General features: G+C 35.7%; 1 protein-coding gene across 1 annotated transcript in view; it reads left to right on the top strand.

Annotated features, from left to right (window-relative positions):
• The window catches only part of ap3b1a (adaptor related protein complex 3 subunit beta 1a), a 66,116-nt gene that overhangs the window by 39,155 nt on the left and 10,067 nt on the right, over positions 1 to 16,894 (top strand). The window contains exons 23-26 of the mRNA XM_058758186.1: positions 7,697 to 7,925; positions 10,914 to 10,998; positions 13,097 to 13,194; positions 16,719 to 16,857. Coding sequence (XP_058614169.1) covers positions 7,697 to 7,925; positions 10,914 to 10,998; positions 13,097 to 13,194; positions 16,719 to 16,857 — 551 coding nt within the window. The remainder of the gene's footprint in view (positions 1 to 7,696; positions 7,926 to 10,913; positions 10,999 to 13,096; positions 13,195 to 16,718; positions 16,858 to 16,894) is intronic.

Raw genomic sequence — 16,894 nt, 5'->3', positions numbered from 1 at the left:
TTCTCTATATTATTAATATTCTAACATTATTGGAAAATACTTTTTTTTTGTATTCAATAAAATGTCAAAATGCACCAAAAAGCATGCAAAGGTCATACGGATTTATTACTTTGAGTATACGAGCATGCTATTAAACTCCAGACATCTTGCTGACAGCGCTGTGGTTGAACTATGATTGCTGATAACACACAATCCTTGATATCCCAGAGTCAGAGAAAACTTTTAAACTTCCTATAGGTTCCAACCTCCATCTGTCAGAATTCCTATTCTCCTCCTGTCCATCACTGCAGGGTTGCCCCTGTGACCTGTATCGGCGTGTTGGGAGGGTGTCAGCGCTGCCGCTTTGATTGACAGCCTCGTCAGGCTCGGGCCGCTGCACAGCTAGAAGCTGTTAGGCACAGGTCATTAGAATACTACCCACGAGCCTCAGCGGGCAGGCTAATCAGAGCTGAAATAAAGGGTGAGATTGAGAGAAAGAGAAAGGGCTTATTTAAAGTCAATGCTATGCATAAATACATTACAGGCCACTATAATCTTAGTCACGGTGGATAAACCTCATCTCTCTCGCTCGCACATACATGCATTCAAACGCAGGCATTCATTATGGCGTGTCACGTCACACAGCTGGTCTTTCTTAGCTGCGTGCATGCAGATGTATGAAAATATATTCATACGACACGGTTGCGAGTGTGTGTGTGTGTGACTTTGGCCGTCGCGGGTACAGATGAAATAACGGTGTGTGAAATAGAGAGACACTCTGATGCATTCTGGGACGGTTAGCGGTGGTATTTAGCCGATCCGGGGTCAGTGTGCGAACTATCTGCCTCGGCTCCTCCCGTTTCTAATAACATTTTGACGTGCGGATCTGCTCTGAAATACTGTTTAAGCGCGCACCGGGGGAGCCGGCTGATAACTTTTCATTCATAATTAGTGCGGGGCGAATGGGGGCCGAATGCAGGGCGTCGGAGGGAAATTGAACTGTCAGTGTAGGGCGAGCGGGGGGCGAACGAGGGCGAGCGCGGGCTCAGCACGGGGTGGGGGGGCGTTTGACCCCATCACAATCCAGGGGCCGCGTCATAATTTGTTCATTTGGTGCCCATCAGCCGGCCGGCGTTGCCGCGGTGACCCCGTTCTTCTCGGAGCACACTCAGTGCCGTCCTCATTATGACTCAGCAGCAAGGTAGAAACGCACGTGGAGACGACGACTCGCACTGTCAATCACATGTGCTTTACGCTGGACACGTTTAGTGTGGCTTTTTGAGACACTTTTGATTTGATTGTGTGCAAGTATCAGTGTTTCCCACAGGATGTTGTGAGACTATGGTTGGGTGAACATTGGGAGGTCCTGGAGTATTAATTTTTTTTTATGTATTTTAAAGTTAAATGCATCAATATGGTGAACTTTGAGAGCAAAATTAAATAAATTAAACATTAAGTGAAGTAAAATAAAATATTTATAAAACTTATTTTATTTCAGCTAGTTGCAACGTGATGTATTAAAATAACTGAAACTAAAACTGAAATAAAAATTAATAAATTAAATTGAAATATTAAATTAATATTACTAATGTAATTCATTAATATTAATAATGTTATTCATTAATATAATTAATATAAAAAATGAATGAATAATTCAAATGACAAAATACACAACAAAATTACTAAAAATTTAACGAATTAAAATTAAAACTCAAAATATAAAAAAATAACTCAAATTTCAAAATTCTAAATATGAATAAAACTGCTAAAATCACACAGAATCAGTTGTGATAGTGTTTCAGTCTGCATCACAATTAAGAATAATAATAACAACTGTAACAAAGTGAATAATTTATCTTAATTATTTTAGTTTACAGTAGTAAAATTACAGTGTGTTTTCATTTCTTCACTCAGGAGTTATACCCTCAAGCTTTACATTTCAGTTTAATTGAAAGCAAGTTTACTTAGCTTTTCATTACAATTTTGGTGAAATCCTGTAATCATCTGTTCACAAAAATGTAAAAACAATATGCTAATGTGAAAATAAATTAAACCTGGCACACATTGCATTCCCAAATGGATGTTAAGCACATGGCACGAGTCGCTTTGAGATGCTGAAAACACCAAATCATGAGCTGCTCATGTGTAAATGAACACAGTTGTACTCCTATGATCTGAAACACAATATAGGAGATTCTATTTATTTATATTTATGCCATGGTCTGTCTGAATACTCGATTCTGATTGGCTGGCAGGTGTTGATTAAATTCGTTGAACCGCACAGGTAGTTCCAGGTCAGTTTAATCATGTTCTGTATTAATGCGCTTCCTATAAACATTGGTAACCATAGTAACATACAGTTACAGTTAAATGGTAATACAGACGAAAATAACCGTCATTTTATAGTATGTGAATGCTGGCAAATGACCATGGCATAAACGGGATAATCAACGGCTAGCTGTGCATTAAACGATTTGAATGCACTTCGCGGAGGCAAACACCCTCCGCTGCGCGTCGGGCGGTTCTTCGCCGTTGATTATCCCTTACATATATATATTAGTGGTGCGCATAGATTAATTTTTTTAATCTAGATTAATCTCACTGTAATCTTGGAATTAATCTAGATTAAAATGGCTCATTTGAATTCTGCCAAGTAGATCAGAATAAGTTTACTACTAGTAGTAAACAACTAGCAGTCATCAAGAATTTAATATTGATAATAACATCGAAGACATTGTATGATTATTCCTTAAAGATAAGGTTTTAATAGTTTTAGTAGTAGTAGCCTATTACGTTCTGCCCAATGTCTTCAAGTGAAACCGAACTTTTATTTTGACGGGTTGCGGTGAGGATAGTTTTTCTCAAATGAAACGCTCGAATGCTCATGAAGTGACTCTCAGAGCAGTTCTGGAGATGTTGTTCATGTATTTATGTCCTCATTTAGTGAGACGACAGACGTTAATATCGCCGCAAGCGTCACGCGGTCTTCTGTATGAGTAGTGAACAAACCCGCGCGTCTGCGCCATACATTAACACAGAGACACACAGAAGTCATATTTAAATAGACGTTTTGCGGCTTAATATTTACAAATAGGAGTGGGAGTGTGCTCACTTGTCTGTGCGCTTACGTTTGTTTGTGTGTGTGTGTGTGTGTGCGAACCGGGGCGGAAATCCGCTGTGCGCGCGATACAGAGAGCGCCACCATGTAACGTAGAGACAGAAATGACTTGCCGATTTCCATTGGGAAGCTTCTTAAAAATAAATTTTCCTGAAGCAAACCCGGCGGCTTCATAGCTGCATCCATGTTAGCACGCATACACACAGGTTCAAGACTCGCTCGCCCCCTACAGTGCAATTCGCTAGGTATACATCCGCTAAAATATCAAGATGAAAGTCATCATAGCTTGCGTAGTATAGACCCAGCTCCCACCCCAACTTTGAGCATAGATTAACGGCGATATTTTTTTTATCGCCCGATAAGAGTCTCACGTTAACGCAGCACGTTAACGCCGATAACGGCCCACCACTAATATATATATATATATATATATATATATATATATGTATATATGTGTGCAATAGATACTTATTTTGTTCAGTCGCAGTCTTTTGAGATTTGAGAAGCGTACTGAGCCATATTGTGATTTAGATTTTAGTTCTTTTGACTGATCCGTTACCCAAAAATTGCCACAAAACACAACATTAGACGTTTGCTTTTTTGTACATTATATATTTTGCTACACAAAAGAAACTGACTCCTATTTCTTTACATTTATTTCACAGCCTTCAATATTAATCACGGTGACTTTTAACATCTGACAGGATCAATGCGTGTACACACCTCGCCAAATGACATTTTTCTCTTACAGACAGTCTCATAAACAAATGAATTAGATTTCAAACAGCAATAGAAAATAGATTTTTAATTCTCTCTGCTGTATGTCCTCCCGTCCTCCGTTTATCCTTCTTTTCCCTCCTCTGGTTTCTTTCTCTCTCTCCCTCTTTATCCTGGCCAGCGGATGTGTTTTGCATCTGTCAGCAGAATTGGGCGGCAGCTGGACAGAGAGGATGCTGGGATATGTGAAGGTGACTAGAGCGAGTTGTCATCCATCACTGAGGTTTCCTTTAAGCTCATCCATAATAGAGCCCCTCAATCAAGCTCCCCTTCACACGGGAGACGTGTCCGAGCATGTGTGCGGGACGCTGCGGTCAAGGTTACTCTTTTCTTTCGGTTATTTACTCTTCCATCGCCCAGCGGAGTTGACCACTTTGTAGGACGCGAAGTGTGTGTGTTATATTGGTGATCATAAGCGATGTGTTGTATATTGGCTCGTCCAGTCCTTGAGGACACTGACAGGAGCGGTTATCATGAAACGGTGGACACAACCTGCGCGTTTCTGTGTGGTAAATCTAACGCTGTAAACATTACGGCTACTTTTATCAACACAGACCGGCTCAACACCTCCAAAAGCACGGCTATAAATTCATGGTGTGTGTGTATGTGTGTGTGTTTTTGTAAGAAGCTTACAAAAGGATATGACACATCTAAAGGTGCTTTCAGCTGCACATAACTGCTGTGTTCGTATAACGCTGCTGTTTCAGATAAACCAACTCATTCATACTGTCAGGTTTTCAAACCAATTTTATTTTGGTTTGTCTAGTTTCGGTTGCGCCATCCGTCATGGTGATTGTAGGTGATGTGCAGGCCCATACAGAAGCTCTGCAAATTTCCGCAGAATTCGAACGCCCATCATTCACTTTTTTCTAAATATTCCCCACCTTTGTTTGTGCTTTTTTTTATTTAATATTTTGGTAAATAGTGTTATATTTGATACATGATTTGATGATATTATTAATTTAAAATGTATCAAAATAACTTAAATGTTAATTTAATGTTTAATTAATTTAATTAATAATTTAATTTAACATGAAACATGTATCAAAATTTAGTATTTTATATTAACATGAATATAATGTTAAATGTATTATGATTGTATTAATGTAATATTATTTATCTGTATTTAATTTTATTTAATATGAATAATATAATTTATCAAAATGTTTTATAATGTTAATATTATATATAAAATAATGTATTATTATATTAATAAAATATTTTTTATTTAATGTTGGTTTTATTTTACATTTTCCCCACACTTGTTTGTTTTATAAAATATTTTGATAAATAATATTAATAATAATTTACATAATTTTAATGGTCATAATTTAATATCACCGATCAAAATTAATATTTCATAATATTAGTAACATTATATTAAACTGTTATAATCATTGTATTTATAATTTGATGTTATTTATCTAGATTTAATAATTATATCATTTCATATTATTTAGTATTATAATATAATTTAACAAAATATTATGTTTTATAATATTAATATTAAAATATGTTGGTTATATGAATAGTTTAATATTTAGTTATATTTAATATTAATAATTTAGTCCATTCATATAATTGGTAAAAAAATATAATATTTTTTATTTTTAATATTGTTTAATAATAAAAGTATCAGTTATATTACAAAATTTGATATTGTTTTAGCTGTTAATATGCATTTTTTACAGCTACATTTAACAGATTTTTACCATATTTAAATCCATTTCCTAGAATTCTGCAGATTGTTTTGATTCTGACCTGGTGTTGTTTTGTTACTGTGTATTAACATCAACAATGTTCAAGAATTCAGAACTGAGCAGTGAAAACATTACCGGTGCGCAAACAGAGCCTTGAGGTACTTCAGTATTCAGAATATGAAAGGATGCCATTTTTCTTTGCACATTTTCACTTTATTTCTATTAAACTGCTTTTAGCTTTTATAACACCTCTCATTACTCTATGAAAATACTCCAGTGTTGGGTTGCAGGTGGAATCCATAGCTCGGAGGGACTACTGGTGTTGAAGACCGAGCCGCGGCCAACAAATAAATTGCAGGCAGAAATGTCATCCCTGTCCAGGTGTTCAGGAGTGCAGTGTAGAGCCAGAAAACTGCCATCAGCCACCGATCTGTTCTGCTGTCACACGAGCTAGAGAGAATCCAGAGAGTCAGGAATAATGCATTGAGATGTCAGTGGTCTTTCCACACTCGTCATATCGATGGCAGCCGGTGTCACAGGACGCAATTCAGGCATGACGCTTGGCCTTTCTTTTCTTTGGGCCATTACAGTGATTTTCTTGAAGCAAGCTAGTGTAAATCAGGGATGCATCATTAGAGACATTTTTGCTGATACAATTGCAGATTATTTTTGTTATGGCTGAGAGCTGATATGATGGTCCGTATTATACACTACCGTTCAAAACGAGATTTTTTTTATGAAAGAAATACAGCATTGTATAGCAAAGATGCATTAAATGTTTTAAAAGTGACAGTGAAGACATTTATAGTGATAGAAAAGATTTCTATTTCAAATAAATGCTGTTCTTTTGAGCTTTCTGTACATCAAAATATCCTGCAAAAAAATGGTTTGCGCAAAAATATGAAGCAGCACTGTTTTCAACATTGATAATAATACAAAATCTTTCTTGAGCAGCAAATCAGCATATTAGAATGATTTTCTGACCTTAGTTTTATATTGATAATTAAAGCTTTAATTATGGCTCATAACATTATCTGGGTTTGGAGAGTTTTTGCAGAGCTGACAGTACAGTCACTTGCTGGAACAGTTGTTTTGTCACTGCGTTCTTTGTTAATGCATTTTTATCCATTGCCAACTTGAAACATTTGTTTTTCTGTATTGGACGCAGCTGTTGTGTTTTCTGCTGTTTTAAATTTTACCAAGGTAACATTCTCTAGAAGTTTTGTGATAGTCTTGGAAACAGTTGTTGGAATTGGTTAGATATTATAAACAAGTCAGTAATGAACATTTTTAAAACTGTATTTAATATTGGCACATAATTCCTCCCAGTTTGTTTGTGTAACCACCTAGCAACCATTAAGAACACCTAAGCAACCACAATGCACTGACATTAGCTTTGTTATGGTAACTTTAGCAGATACGTTGTAGAACCACTGGTATTTTCTTCTCTGTTTCCACTCTGCTTATCTTTATAAATGACCTAAGACAGCATTAAGAGCATCCTAGCATTACTCTAACGTTATATTGGCATTTTTGCTAAAGTTTGCCTAATGTTTCGCTAATGTGTTTATAATGAAAATAGCCTTATGCCTCTCTGTCATCTTCATCTGTGTCTCAGAGATTTTGCATTAAGCTAAAAAGTTAAAAGGTGGAAATTATTAAGAGGAGAAAATGGGCTGATGGTGGCTCTTTATGTACTGCCTTTTTCTTTTCATTTTCATGTCTGTCTGTTTGCAAATGGGTGTTTTTGTATGTTTTATGTGAACATTGACATTTTACACGTTTTAGGTCTTAAAGTTTTAATTAATTGCCAAAATAATGACTGTTTTCATACAGGTTTCCTCAGATTTTTTTATTGATCAGACAAAAAAAAGAATTAGATCAAACATGGTAAGGAATAAGGCAACCCAACTATAGTCTTGAATATTACTTATTTACCACCAAAAATTATCCAGAAGACACTGCTGCTGATTATAATGACCAAATTTATTTTCAATACATATTGTTCTTTCCTTTTTCTAATCAGTTTGTTGCCAACTGCAGATGTTCCCTTCTCCGTCTTTGTGTATTTCTTGCTTGTCAGTTTGACGCCGTTTCTTGGCATGTGCGTGTCTCCCTGCAGGCGAGTTCTCCCGTGTTTGTGCCGGAAATCTCCCATGAGCTGCTCCACAGGATGACGGGTAAAGGTTTGTCCGCCCAGTACCGCTTCACCCGGCAGCCCTGTATCTATGGCAACAGCATGGTATCCCTGCAGCTGACGCTAAGCAACAGTAGTGACCAAGCCTTGGAGAACATCCACATCTCTGAGAAGAGTTCCACTGGACAAAACATCCACCGCTTTAATGCTATCGGTGAGCTTCACACGTGAATAAATGGAGTTTAATAGGACTAGCTGTTAATGTGTAATGCACAGGGATCATAACATGGAGAACCAAATTTCCGTGCTTTTGCTTGCTTTTGAATTAAGAGTTTGAAGTGCAAATTATTCTGAAATTGGCACAAACATAGTGTTTTCCCTGCCATTAGGGGGGCTAAAACTCATAAGGCTATTGTAAGAATAAATGAAACTTGTTTTTATACTTTCAAATAATTAGGCATGCTAAAACAGAATTTGGTAACAATAAAACATAAGGTTGGAAAAAATAAAACATTTCAATTTTTGTTAAACTTTTAATAAATTGATGTTAAATTGTTTAAGTTTCATGATTTTAATTAATTAGACATGCTTTTTGTTTAATAAAATTTAATTTGACCATTAAAAATATGTCCAGAAAAATTAAAACGGAACCCCCCCCCAAAGCCATAAACCTATGAGAAACACTGAAACGTGAGCATGCATATTGAACATATTGAACACGTTTATCAATATCAACACCTATTTGGCAACTACTGCTTATTTACTTTCATATTTATTTATTTATTTTTAATTTCTTTCAATCAGATGTTGCTTTTACGCTGGGTATTCTTATAGTTTTGTGCATTGGGCATTCATATTATTTATTTATATATTTTTTTTGCATTAGGTGTTTATTTATTTACATTATTTTACTTACATAGGGTATTTATTCATTCATTCATTTTAATTATAGTACTTTTTTACATTGAGTATTTATTTATTGTAATCATAGTTGATTTGAGTGTTTATTATTATAATTACATTTTACAGTTAGTATTTAAGTATAGTTGTTTTTTTACAATTAGTGTTTATTTATTTGAATAATTGTTTGTTTTATTTATTCCTAGTTTATTTAAAAATATTAATAGGTGTTTTACATTTTATTTATTTTATTTTATTTTTTAATTATAGGTGGGGATTTTTTTACAATGTTTTTATTTTAATAATGGTGTTTTTTTTTTACCTTATTTCATTTATTTATTTATTGTTTTTTTTTTACGTTGAGTTTTATTTATTTTAATTACTGCTGTTTTACAGGTATTTATTGTTGTTGTTGTTGTTGTTATTATTATTATTATTATTATTATTATTATTATTATATTGTACTTTGGTAGTAGTTTTATTTATTTATTTTAGTTATTTTGTGTCTTAGGTATTTTTATTTATTTATTTTTACGTTGGTTCATATTTTGTCTTTACATTTTCTCTCTCTCTTCCAGTCAGGGATTTTGCAGTCCTATTTTCACCCTTTAGTTGAATCTTTCTCTGATTATCATGTACATTTTAATCAGTTCAGCGACCTTCTAAATTTTGTAGAATTCAAGAAGGCGACCTATTGATTTTTAACGTGTTTAGTAACTATTAACAGTCAAATTAGACATTGATAAATATTAGTTATTAATCAGACTGTTCAGCTGAGACTTCTCCAGCACACACACATTCACATTCTCCCTCCTTCAGCCTGTATTAATGCAGCTGATATGATTTCAGCCGGTGTATCGATTAGCAGAGGTCCTCTCATCACACACACAGCTCACAGTGTCGCACAACACAAACACACACTCACATTCCCTATGTTTTCTCTCGGTCTGTTTCTCTCGTTCTCTGTCACAAAGCAGTTTTAGTCATTCACAGGACAGGTTTGGGTTTTATAACATTAAATTGAACCATGCTCGTGTTGTTAAAGCATCATAAAGATGAATTTCATGGCTGGGAGGGATCAAGAACATACTGTGCTGCACTTTCACAGTTCTATTCTACACCAACTATTTCACTCCTGTCTTTTTCCTTCCATCCTTCCTTCTGTCCTTTCTTCCTTTCTCCCTTTTTTCCTTCCTCCCTCCTTTTGTTCCTTCTGTTTTTTCTTGCTTAGTTGCTTCCTTCATTCTGTTCTTTCTTCCTTCCATCCTTCTGGTTTTCCTTACTTTCTTCTGACCTTCTTTACCTTCTTCCTTTTGGCCTTTCTTTCTTTTCTTTCTCACATTTTTCCTTTATTCTTTCCTTTATTCTCTCTGTATTTTCTTCCTTCCCTTTTTAAATTCATTATTTCTCCCTTTCATTCTCCTGACTTTCTTTACTGTCTTCCTTCTTTAATTTCTTTCTTCTGGCCTTCTATCCTTTCTTGCTTCTTTCTATCTTTACTTCCTTTAGTTAGCCTTTTCTTCTTTCTTTCCTTCTGTTTTTTCTTTTTCCTCCAGCCTTCCATACGGTCTTCCTTTTTTCTATCTTTACTTCCTTCTTTTCTGTTTGTCCATTGTCCTTTATTTTCTTCCTTCCTGCCTTCCTTCTTTCTGTTTTATCTTACTTCTATCCTTCTGATTTTCCTTTCCCTTCATTACTTCCTTCCATCCTTCCTTCCTTCCTTCTTCATTGTTTTTTTTCCTCCAATTCATCCTTCTCTCTTCTTCCTTCAATTCGTCCTTCCCCCTTATTTTCTTCCTGTTTTTTCTTCCTTCCTTCCTTTCTTTCTTTCTTTACTTCCTTTAGTTAATCCTTCATTCTTCCTATCCATCCTTGCTTTTTTCCTTCTTTCCCTCATTCCTTCTATTTTCTTACTTCTATCCTTCTGACCTTGCTTCCCCGTATTCACCTCCTTCCATTCTTCCTTCCCTCTTCCTTACGTTTGTTTCCCTCAATTCCTTCCTTCTGTCTTTTCTTCATTTCTTCTGTTCGTTCTTCCTCACTTTTTTCCATATTTCCTCCTTTCTTTCTTTTTCTTTCTTTCTTAGTTTTTTGCCCTTCCTTTCGTGTTTTTTCTTCATTCCATCCATCCATCCATCACTTCCTTTAGTGTATCCTTCATACTTCCTTTCCATTCTTCTTTCTTTTCTTCCTTGCTGTGAATTTTTTTAATTTTTTTAATCTTTCTCTGTAGAATTAGATTGATCTTATGGTTTGATTGTTCAGACAGCGTGCTGACAGCTCTTTCTCTCTCTCTCTTCAGAGCGTTTGGAGCCGCAGGCGTCAGTAACGGTGTCCATGGGCGTTGACTTCAATGACTCCACACAAGCTGCAAACTTCCAGCTGTGGTAACAGTTCACTATATATCATATACAGCAAACATTGTTGAGAGGAGCCAGAATCTTTAAATCCCTAACAATTTCCATCCCTGCCTCGAGTCATTATGCTTCAGTAGCACTAAAACCCTTAGATCAGGTCACTTTGACACATCTGAGAACGAGGCACGATGGTGTTCGCTTTCCTCAAAAAACGATGTTCAGCAAAAACATTAATACACACTCACTATGTGTGCACGTTATGATGGCGCTAGCATATCATTATACAGATTAAATTACTATTGTTCATTATCCTTACACAGGGCGAAATAAGACAAAATTAATTGTTCCCCTTTTCAATACGTTTTTAAAAAATAAATTATTACCGAATCGTGTGAATGGTAATAATATGCATTACATTTTTTTAATAATCTAATTTAGAGTGATTACACTTCTCCACAAAGCTTGTAATTGTTTTTTCTTTTTTCGATTACGCCGGAGGCTTTTGTGATCGATACAGTGAAATAGCCAGGCGTGAATAACATCACCATAAACAGCCGAGCTGAAGAGAGGGAGCGAGCGAGCGACCGGTAGATTATGTGTGCTAATGGAGCCAATGTGAGTTCAATGACATGGAGACGAGTGGGTGCAGGTCAGGCCTGCACGCGTGTCTGTGGCCCTGGACCAAAGCCGAGCTCATGGAGTCGGTTTAAGGAGGGATTCGGCCCCTCTCTATCACGGCTACGTCAAGAGATTATGCTGTATTAGACAGTAATACCTGGATTTACTTTGCACGTTGATCCCTAGCCTGCTTATTTGGTCTCTGAATCTTTTTCAAGCCTGTTTCCCCTCAACACCTGATCTCCGTGGTGCCCCTGTTCTCCCGCTCCTGGATTCACTCCTTATTGGCTTCCTATTTCCCAGCCTGCTGCTCTTCATGATGGGAATTTAATGTCAGATTTCAGTCTTTATCGGAGTACCTGACAGTATTGTTTCCTATGGAATAGTGATGATGCTAATCAATATGAATATGAAAATAGAAATGACTTTCATCCTTCTCTCTCCCTCTTTCTTTCTTTCGTCTGTGGATCAGTGATGATTGATCCAGTGGGATGGTAATAACAGTTCTGTTTCTCAGCTAATTGCCTACTTTACAAAGTAAATGGGCAAACCTGACAATCAATAACTTTATTCTTTTACTCTTTTGGGATGAGAGGAGGGTCCGAAAACAAAATAGATTTTGTTTCGGTCCCTCTTGTGGATGTAAAATGTTTTTTTCTTCTTTAAAAACTGTGAAACACTGTTACAACTTCCCTGAAATGTTTTACGGCTTTATCGCATCAATTTGTTAGTTGACGTGACATCAGAATTGGTCCTATTTACTTTCTTTGTACATATTCCTGGTCTTTTTTTCTCACTCAGAAATGCAAAAAATATATCACATTATTGAGCTAAAAAGGTAATGTGAAAAACAATTACTTAAGTAGACATAAAATGCCCATAAGTACAATTTTATATACTATAATACTTTTATATTGTATTAAATACAATACATGTACTGCTGTTGTAAAATTTGGAGTCAGATTTTTAAATGTTTTTAGAATTCTCTTACGTTCACCAAGGCTGCATTTATTTGATTAAAAATTATATGCGATTAAAAATTGTGAAATATTATTGCAGTTTAAAATGAATGTTTTCTATTTGAATATATTTTAAAATGTAATTTATTTTTGTGGTACAAAGCTGAATTTTCATCATCATTACTCCAGTCTTCAGTGTCACATGATCCTTCAGGAATCATTCTGATTTGCCGCTCGAGAAACATTTCTGAATATTGTCAGTGTTGAAAACGGTTGTGCTGCTTCATATTTTTGTGAGAAAACATGGTAATTAAGGATTCTTTGATAAAAGAAAGTTCAAAAGTAAATTATATTAACTTCAATGTTGAAGTGTTTATGGTCAGTTTTGGTCAAATTAATGCATCTTTCCTTAATAAAAGTATTATTTTTATCCCTAAACTCTCTTACTAAGTGCACAAACTTTTGACGAGTAGTGAATATTTAGAAGGGAAACACAGAAAAAGATGGACAGGTGTGTGGTGACCTTATAGTGCTGTTCTCTCTTCTTTCAGTACTAAAGAAGATGAATTCAGCGTGTCCATCCAGCCTGCGGTAGGAGAGCTGCTGCTGCCCATCATGATGAGTGAAGCAGACTTCACCAAAGAGCAGGGTAATACAAACACCTCTTTAAGACTTACACAACACAATACTGATGCTGTAAACACCAAGAAATAACACTTAAACACCTCATCTTCAGAAACATCTACAGTACACACCAATCTCAAAAACCTCAAGGACGTTGAACACAGGATTGGGCGATTTTATATGAAAGCCGTTTTAAGCCTGTGCTCTGAAATAGTCACTCAAAATCTAGATAACCGTATTTAGTCATTGAACACAAAGAAGAATGATACCTATTTTTTATGAATGTAGCAGTGCACTGAAAAGTGTCCAAGTTGTGAACTGTTACAAATAAATTTTTGAACTGATTTACTAAATCAAGCAGTTTGATTCACTGAAATGTATTGAAATTAAAAACTCAAAAGATGATCATAGACGGTATTAAAACATTTTGTTCTTTACATTGTCATGCAAGTTGTGAGGCAAGGATGGTTAAGAAACTAGTAATGTCCCTGCTCTTCGACCTGAATATAACCGCTGATGCAGAAAGCTCAAGACAGGCAAATCTGACACGCATAGTATACTTCACATGTGCACTGCTAGCATCTCCGCTGAAGGCTGACACAAGCTGTCCAAGGAGAACTAGACCTGACGCTTCTAACCTGTTCTCCACAGGACCCCGGGGGTCCTAAGTGTTTAAGCACTATTTTACGAGAAACTGATTAATATGAACAGATTTTTACGTTGTCTTGAGCCAATTTATAATTTTTTCAGTCTTAAAATACTTTTTACTGTCCACTTTCAATGGCTGTCACAAATGGCAAATTCTTCCATAATTCTCTTGAATAAGTAATTACTTAGCAGCTGTTAAAGTACGTTCTAGATACTGTAGTGTGAATAAGGGTTATTAAAGTTAACTAAAACTAACACCATAAAAAAAGCATTTTTGTTACAATAAATTAAATTAGTGTTCAAATAAAAAATAAAATATTTAAGAAAAACCATGGCAGCATTTCTTATTTAGTTTAATGAACTAAATAAATTGTAACAATATAAACTGCAATACAATTTTTTTGCTGGAATAAAATGTAATAAAAAAGCTATATAATCATTAAAAAATGAGAAAAGTATACAACAAAATGAGTAAAACTTTCAAATGAAAGTGAAAATATCAAAATAAAAAGTAGTTCAAAATGGTAATTAAAACTATAATTTTATCTCAGTGATACTAAAATAATACTTGTATGAATGCATGTAGTTTGAATGAAATCCCATGTGTCTGACCAATGATAGACTGGGTACAGGAAATATTTAAAAATAGCCATGCTTTCCTGTTATGTTATTGGAGTATGCAGTTTTTGAGTGAGAATTGTTTCTTTTTACATTTTTAATACATTTAATTTTTTTGTGTGTGTGTGTCTGTATTAGGGACGTTTTTGATTTTAAATATAGTCATTGTCTTAACCAGTTTTATCAATTTGGGGTAGGGCTATCAATTTTTCTGACCAGTGACAGACTGGGTATGGAAACCTGTTTGAAACAGTCATTTGTGCATTTTCGTGTTACATTAGTGACACAAACTTCACCTTTAAACATCAAATTTGTTTCTCCTTCCTTGGCGCAACAAACCATTTCAGCTGATAAAACCAAACACAATCACAGGAAAACCAAATAAATGGAAGCCAAGAAGAAAAAAGCTTGGTTTAACGTGCATCTGGCTTGTTCGGATGCCTTTCGGGAATGCGCGCGCACACACGCACACACACACCTGGCCCGTTCGAATACCTTTCTCCGCTTTACGGCCCAACATTAGGCCAACATAATGAAGCAGACGCTCTTCGAAAGAAACGGCGGGTTTGATTTTTCATTTACGCTCAATGGATTCCTGCCTTGTCTTTTTAGAGAGCTGCCTATACCTTCACTCAGGACGACACGCGTGCGCGCACATTTTAATGAGCGAAGAGAGTGCTTCCCGCCTCACTATTTACAGACGAGGAACAGGAAGTAAGCCGCTTTTTATAGCCAATCATTTATTCTTAATTGGTTGCTGTGGCAAAGGCTTTTAGCATAAGCCGTGCTATATTCATTTACTCCACATTTTCTCTACAATAGAGCCTAATGGACAGATTTAAGACTTTAAATGAGCACTCTCAAAACCTTGCCCCCTAAACGAGAGAGCGTGCGTGTGTGTGTGTGTGTGTGTGTGTGTGTGTTTGCATGTATCACTGTGCACTCTCACATTCGCGCCGTTTGAAAGCCAAGCTGAAGTGGGCCGCAGTTTGTGCCTTTCAGAAAGAAAAGCACCCAGTCCGTCTGTGTTTTTTAAGTGAAACACAACATTTTCATTTAGTCCAGTTTGGACGCATTAAGCCGTATTGTCTGCGCGTGTTTCCCTGAAGAAGCTTGTTAAGGAGCAGCGGCGTGCTGCTTTTATGTGCTTGTTACCGTTCGTCGAGGCTTATTCACGCCGTCTCCAGCTAATGTCCTGCACGGCCAGCGTGTTTCTCCGCTCGTTTTAGTCTTAATCAAGTCTAGTGGTCCAACGCAGCTCACAAATAACACATGCTCTTACCGAAGGCCGAGATGGTTTTGACCCCCAGTATCTTTCGTTCTGTGCTCGTCAGATATTAAATATGAAAGACTGCACACATATACATACTAGGTTTGTCTTTCTACAAATCAGAGGCACATGCAGAACAGAGATGTATCTGGTATTTCCTTTAGTACATGGATTTAAGCTTTAAGGTTTTAATTCAGAAATGAAGCTGCAGTCATTGTTTACTCACCTTTATGTTGTTTTAAACTCCAAAATATTAAACACATAAACATACAAAAATTTTGGTATATTGATCACACAAAACTAAAGTCACAAATCTCCCTCCTTTGTACCTCTCAAATCTTTTTACTGAAAAATAGCTCTTTTTTTTGTTGTTTTATTAACTTTTTTTTTTTTTTTTTTGTCATTATTTTTTAGCATGACAGTCCTTATATACATATTGTCATTCAAAAGTTTGGGGCTCGGTAGAAATTAATACATTTATTCAACAAGGATGCATTACATTGATGACATTAAAGACATTGAGAATGTTACAAAATATATTTCTATTTCAAATGCTGTTCTTTTGAACTTTCTTTTCATCAAATAATTTTGAATGTAAAAAATCACATTTTCACAAAAATATTAAGCAGCTTTTTAAAACATTGATGATAAATGTTTCTAGAGCAGCAAATCAGCATATTAGAATGATTTCTGAAGAATCATGTGACACTGAAAACTGGAGTAAAGGCTGTAAATAAAATGCACTGGAAGTAATATGTTTTTGCTGAGCATAAAACTTTTGAAAACTTTGAAAAATCTTACAGACCCCACACTTTTGAACATTTTTCATCTCTCAAATTCATAAACGAGCACCTGCTGCTATATACAGCAGATACTGTATATGCTCAAAACTTACATCTGGGCCTTCTAAGTTTGAATCCAACTTGAGCTCCCAGATTAATTTAGATAAAATAATACCTCTTTAGAGACTAGATTATTAAGAGTGTAAAACTAATGTTTATTTCTGTGTTCAGGTAAACTGGTGGGCATGAACGAGTCATCAGCAACAATTACCATGACGCCAGAGAACATCTCCAGCCAATCAGTAAACAGAAAAGTGGTGTCTGTCGCCAATCTAGGTGTGATTCCATCCAGTCAGGAGAACATACACAGGTAAGCATAAAGAAAATGTCCTGTTTCTTAGAAATAA

This window comes from Onychostoma macrolepis, chromosome 21 (genome assembly GCF_012432095.1).
Source record: "Onychostoma macrolepis isolate SWU-2019 chromosome 21, ASM1243209v1, whole genome shotgun sequence".
Lineage (NCBI taxonomy): Eukaryota > Metazoa > Chordata > Actinopteri > Cypriniformes > Cyprinidae > Onychostoma > Onychostoma macrolepis.
This window is presented reverse-complemented; position numbering and strand designations above follow the sequence as displayed.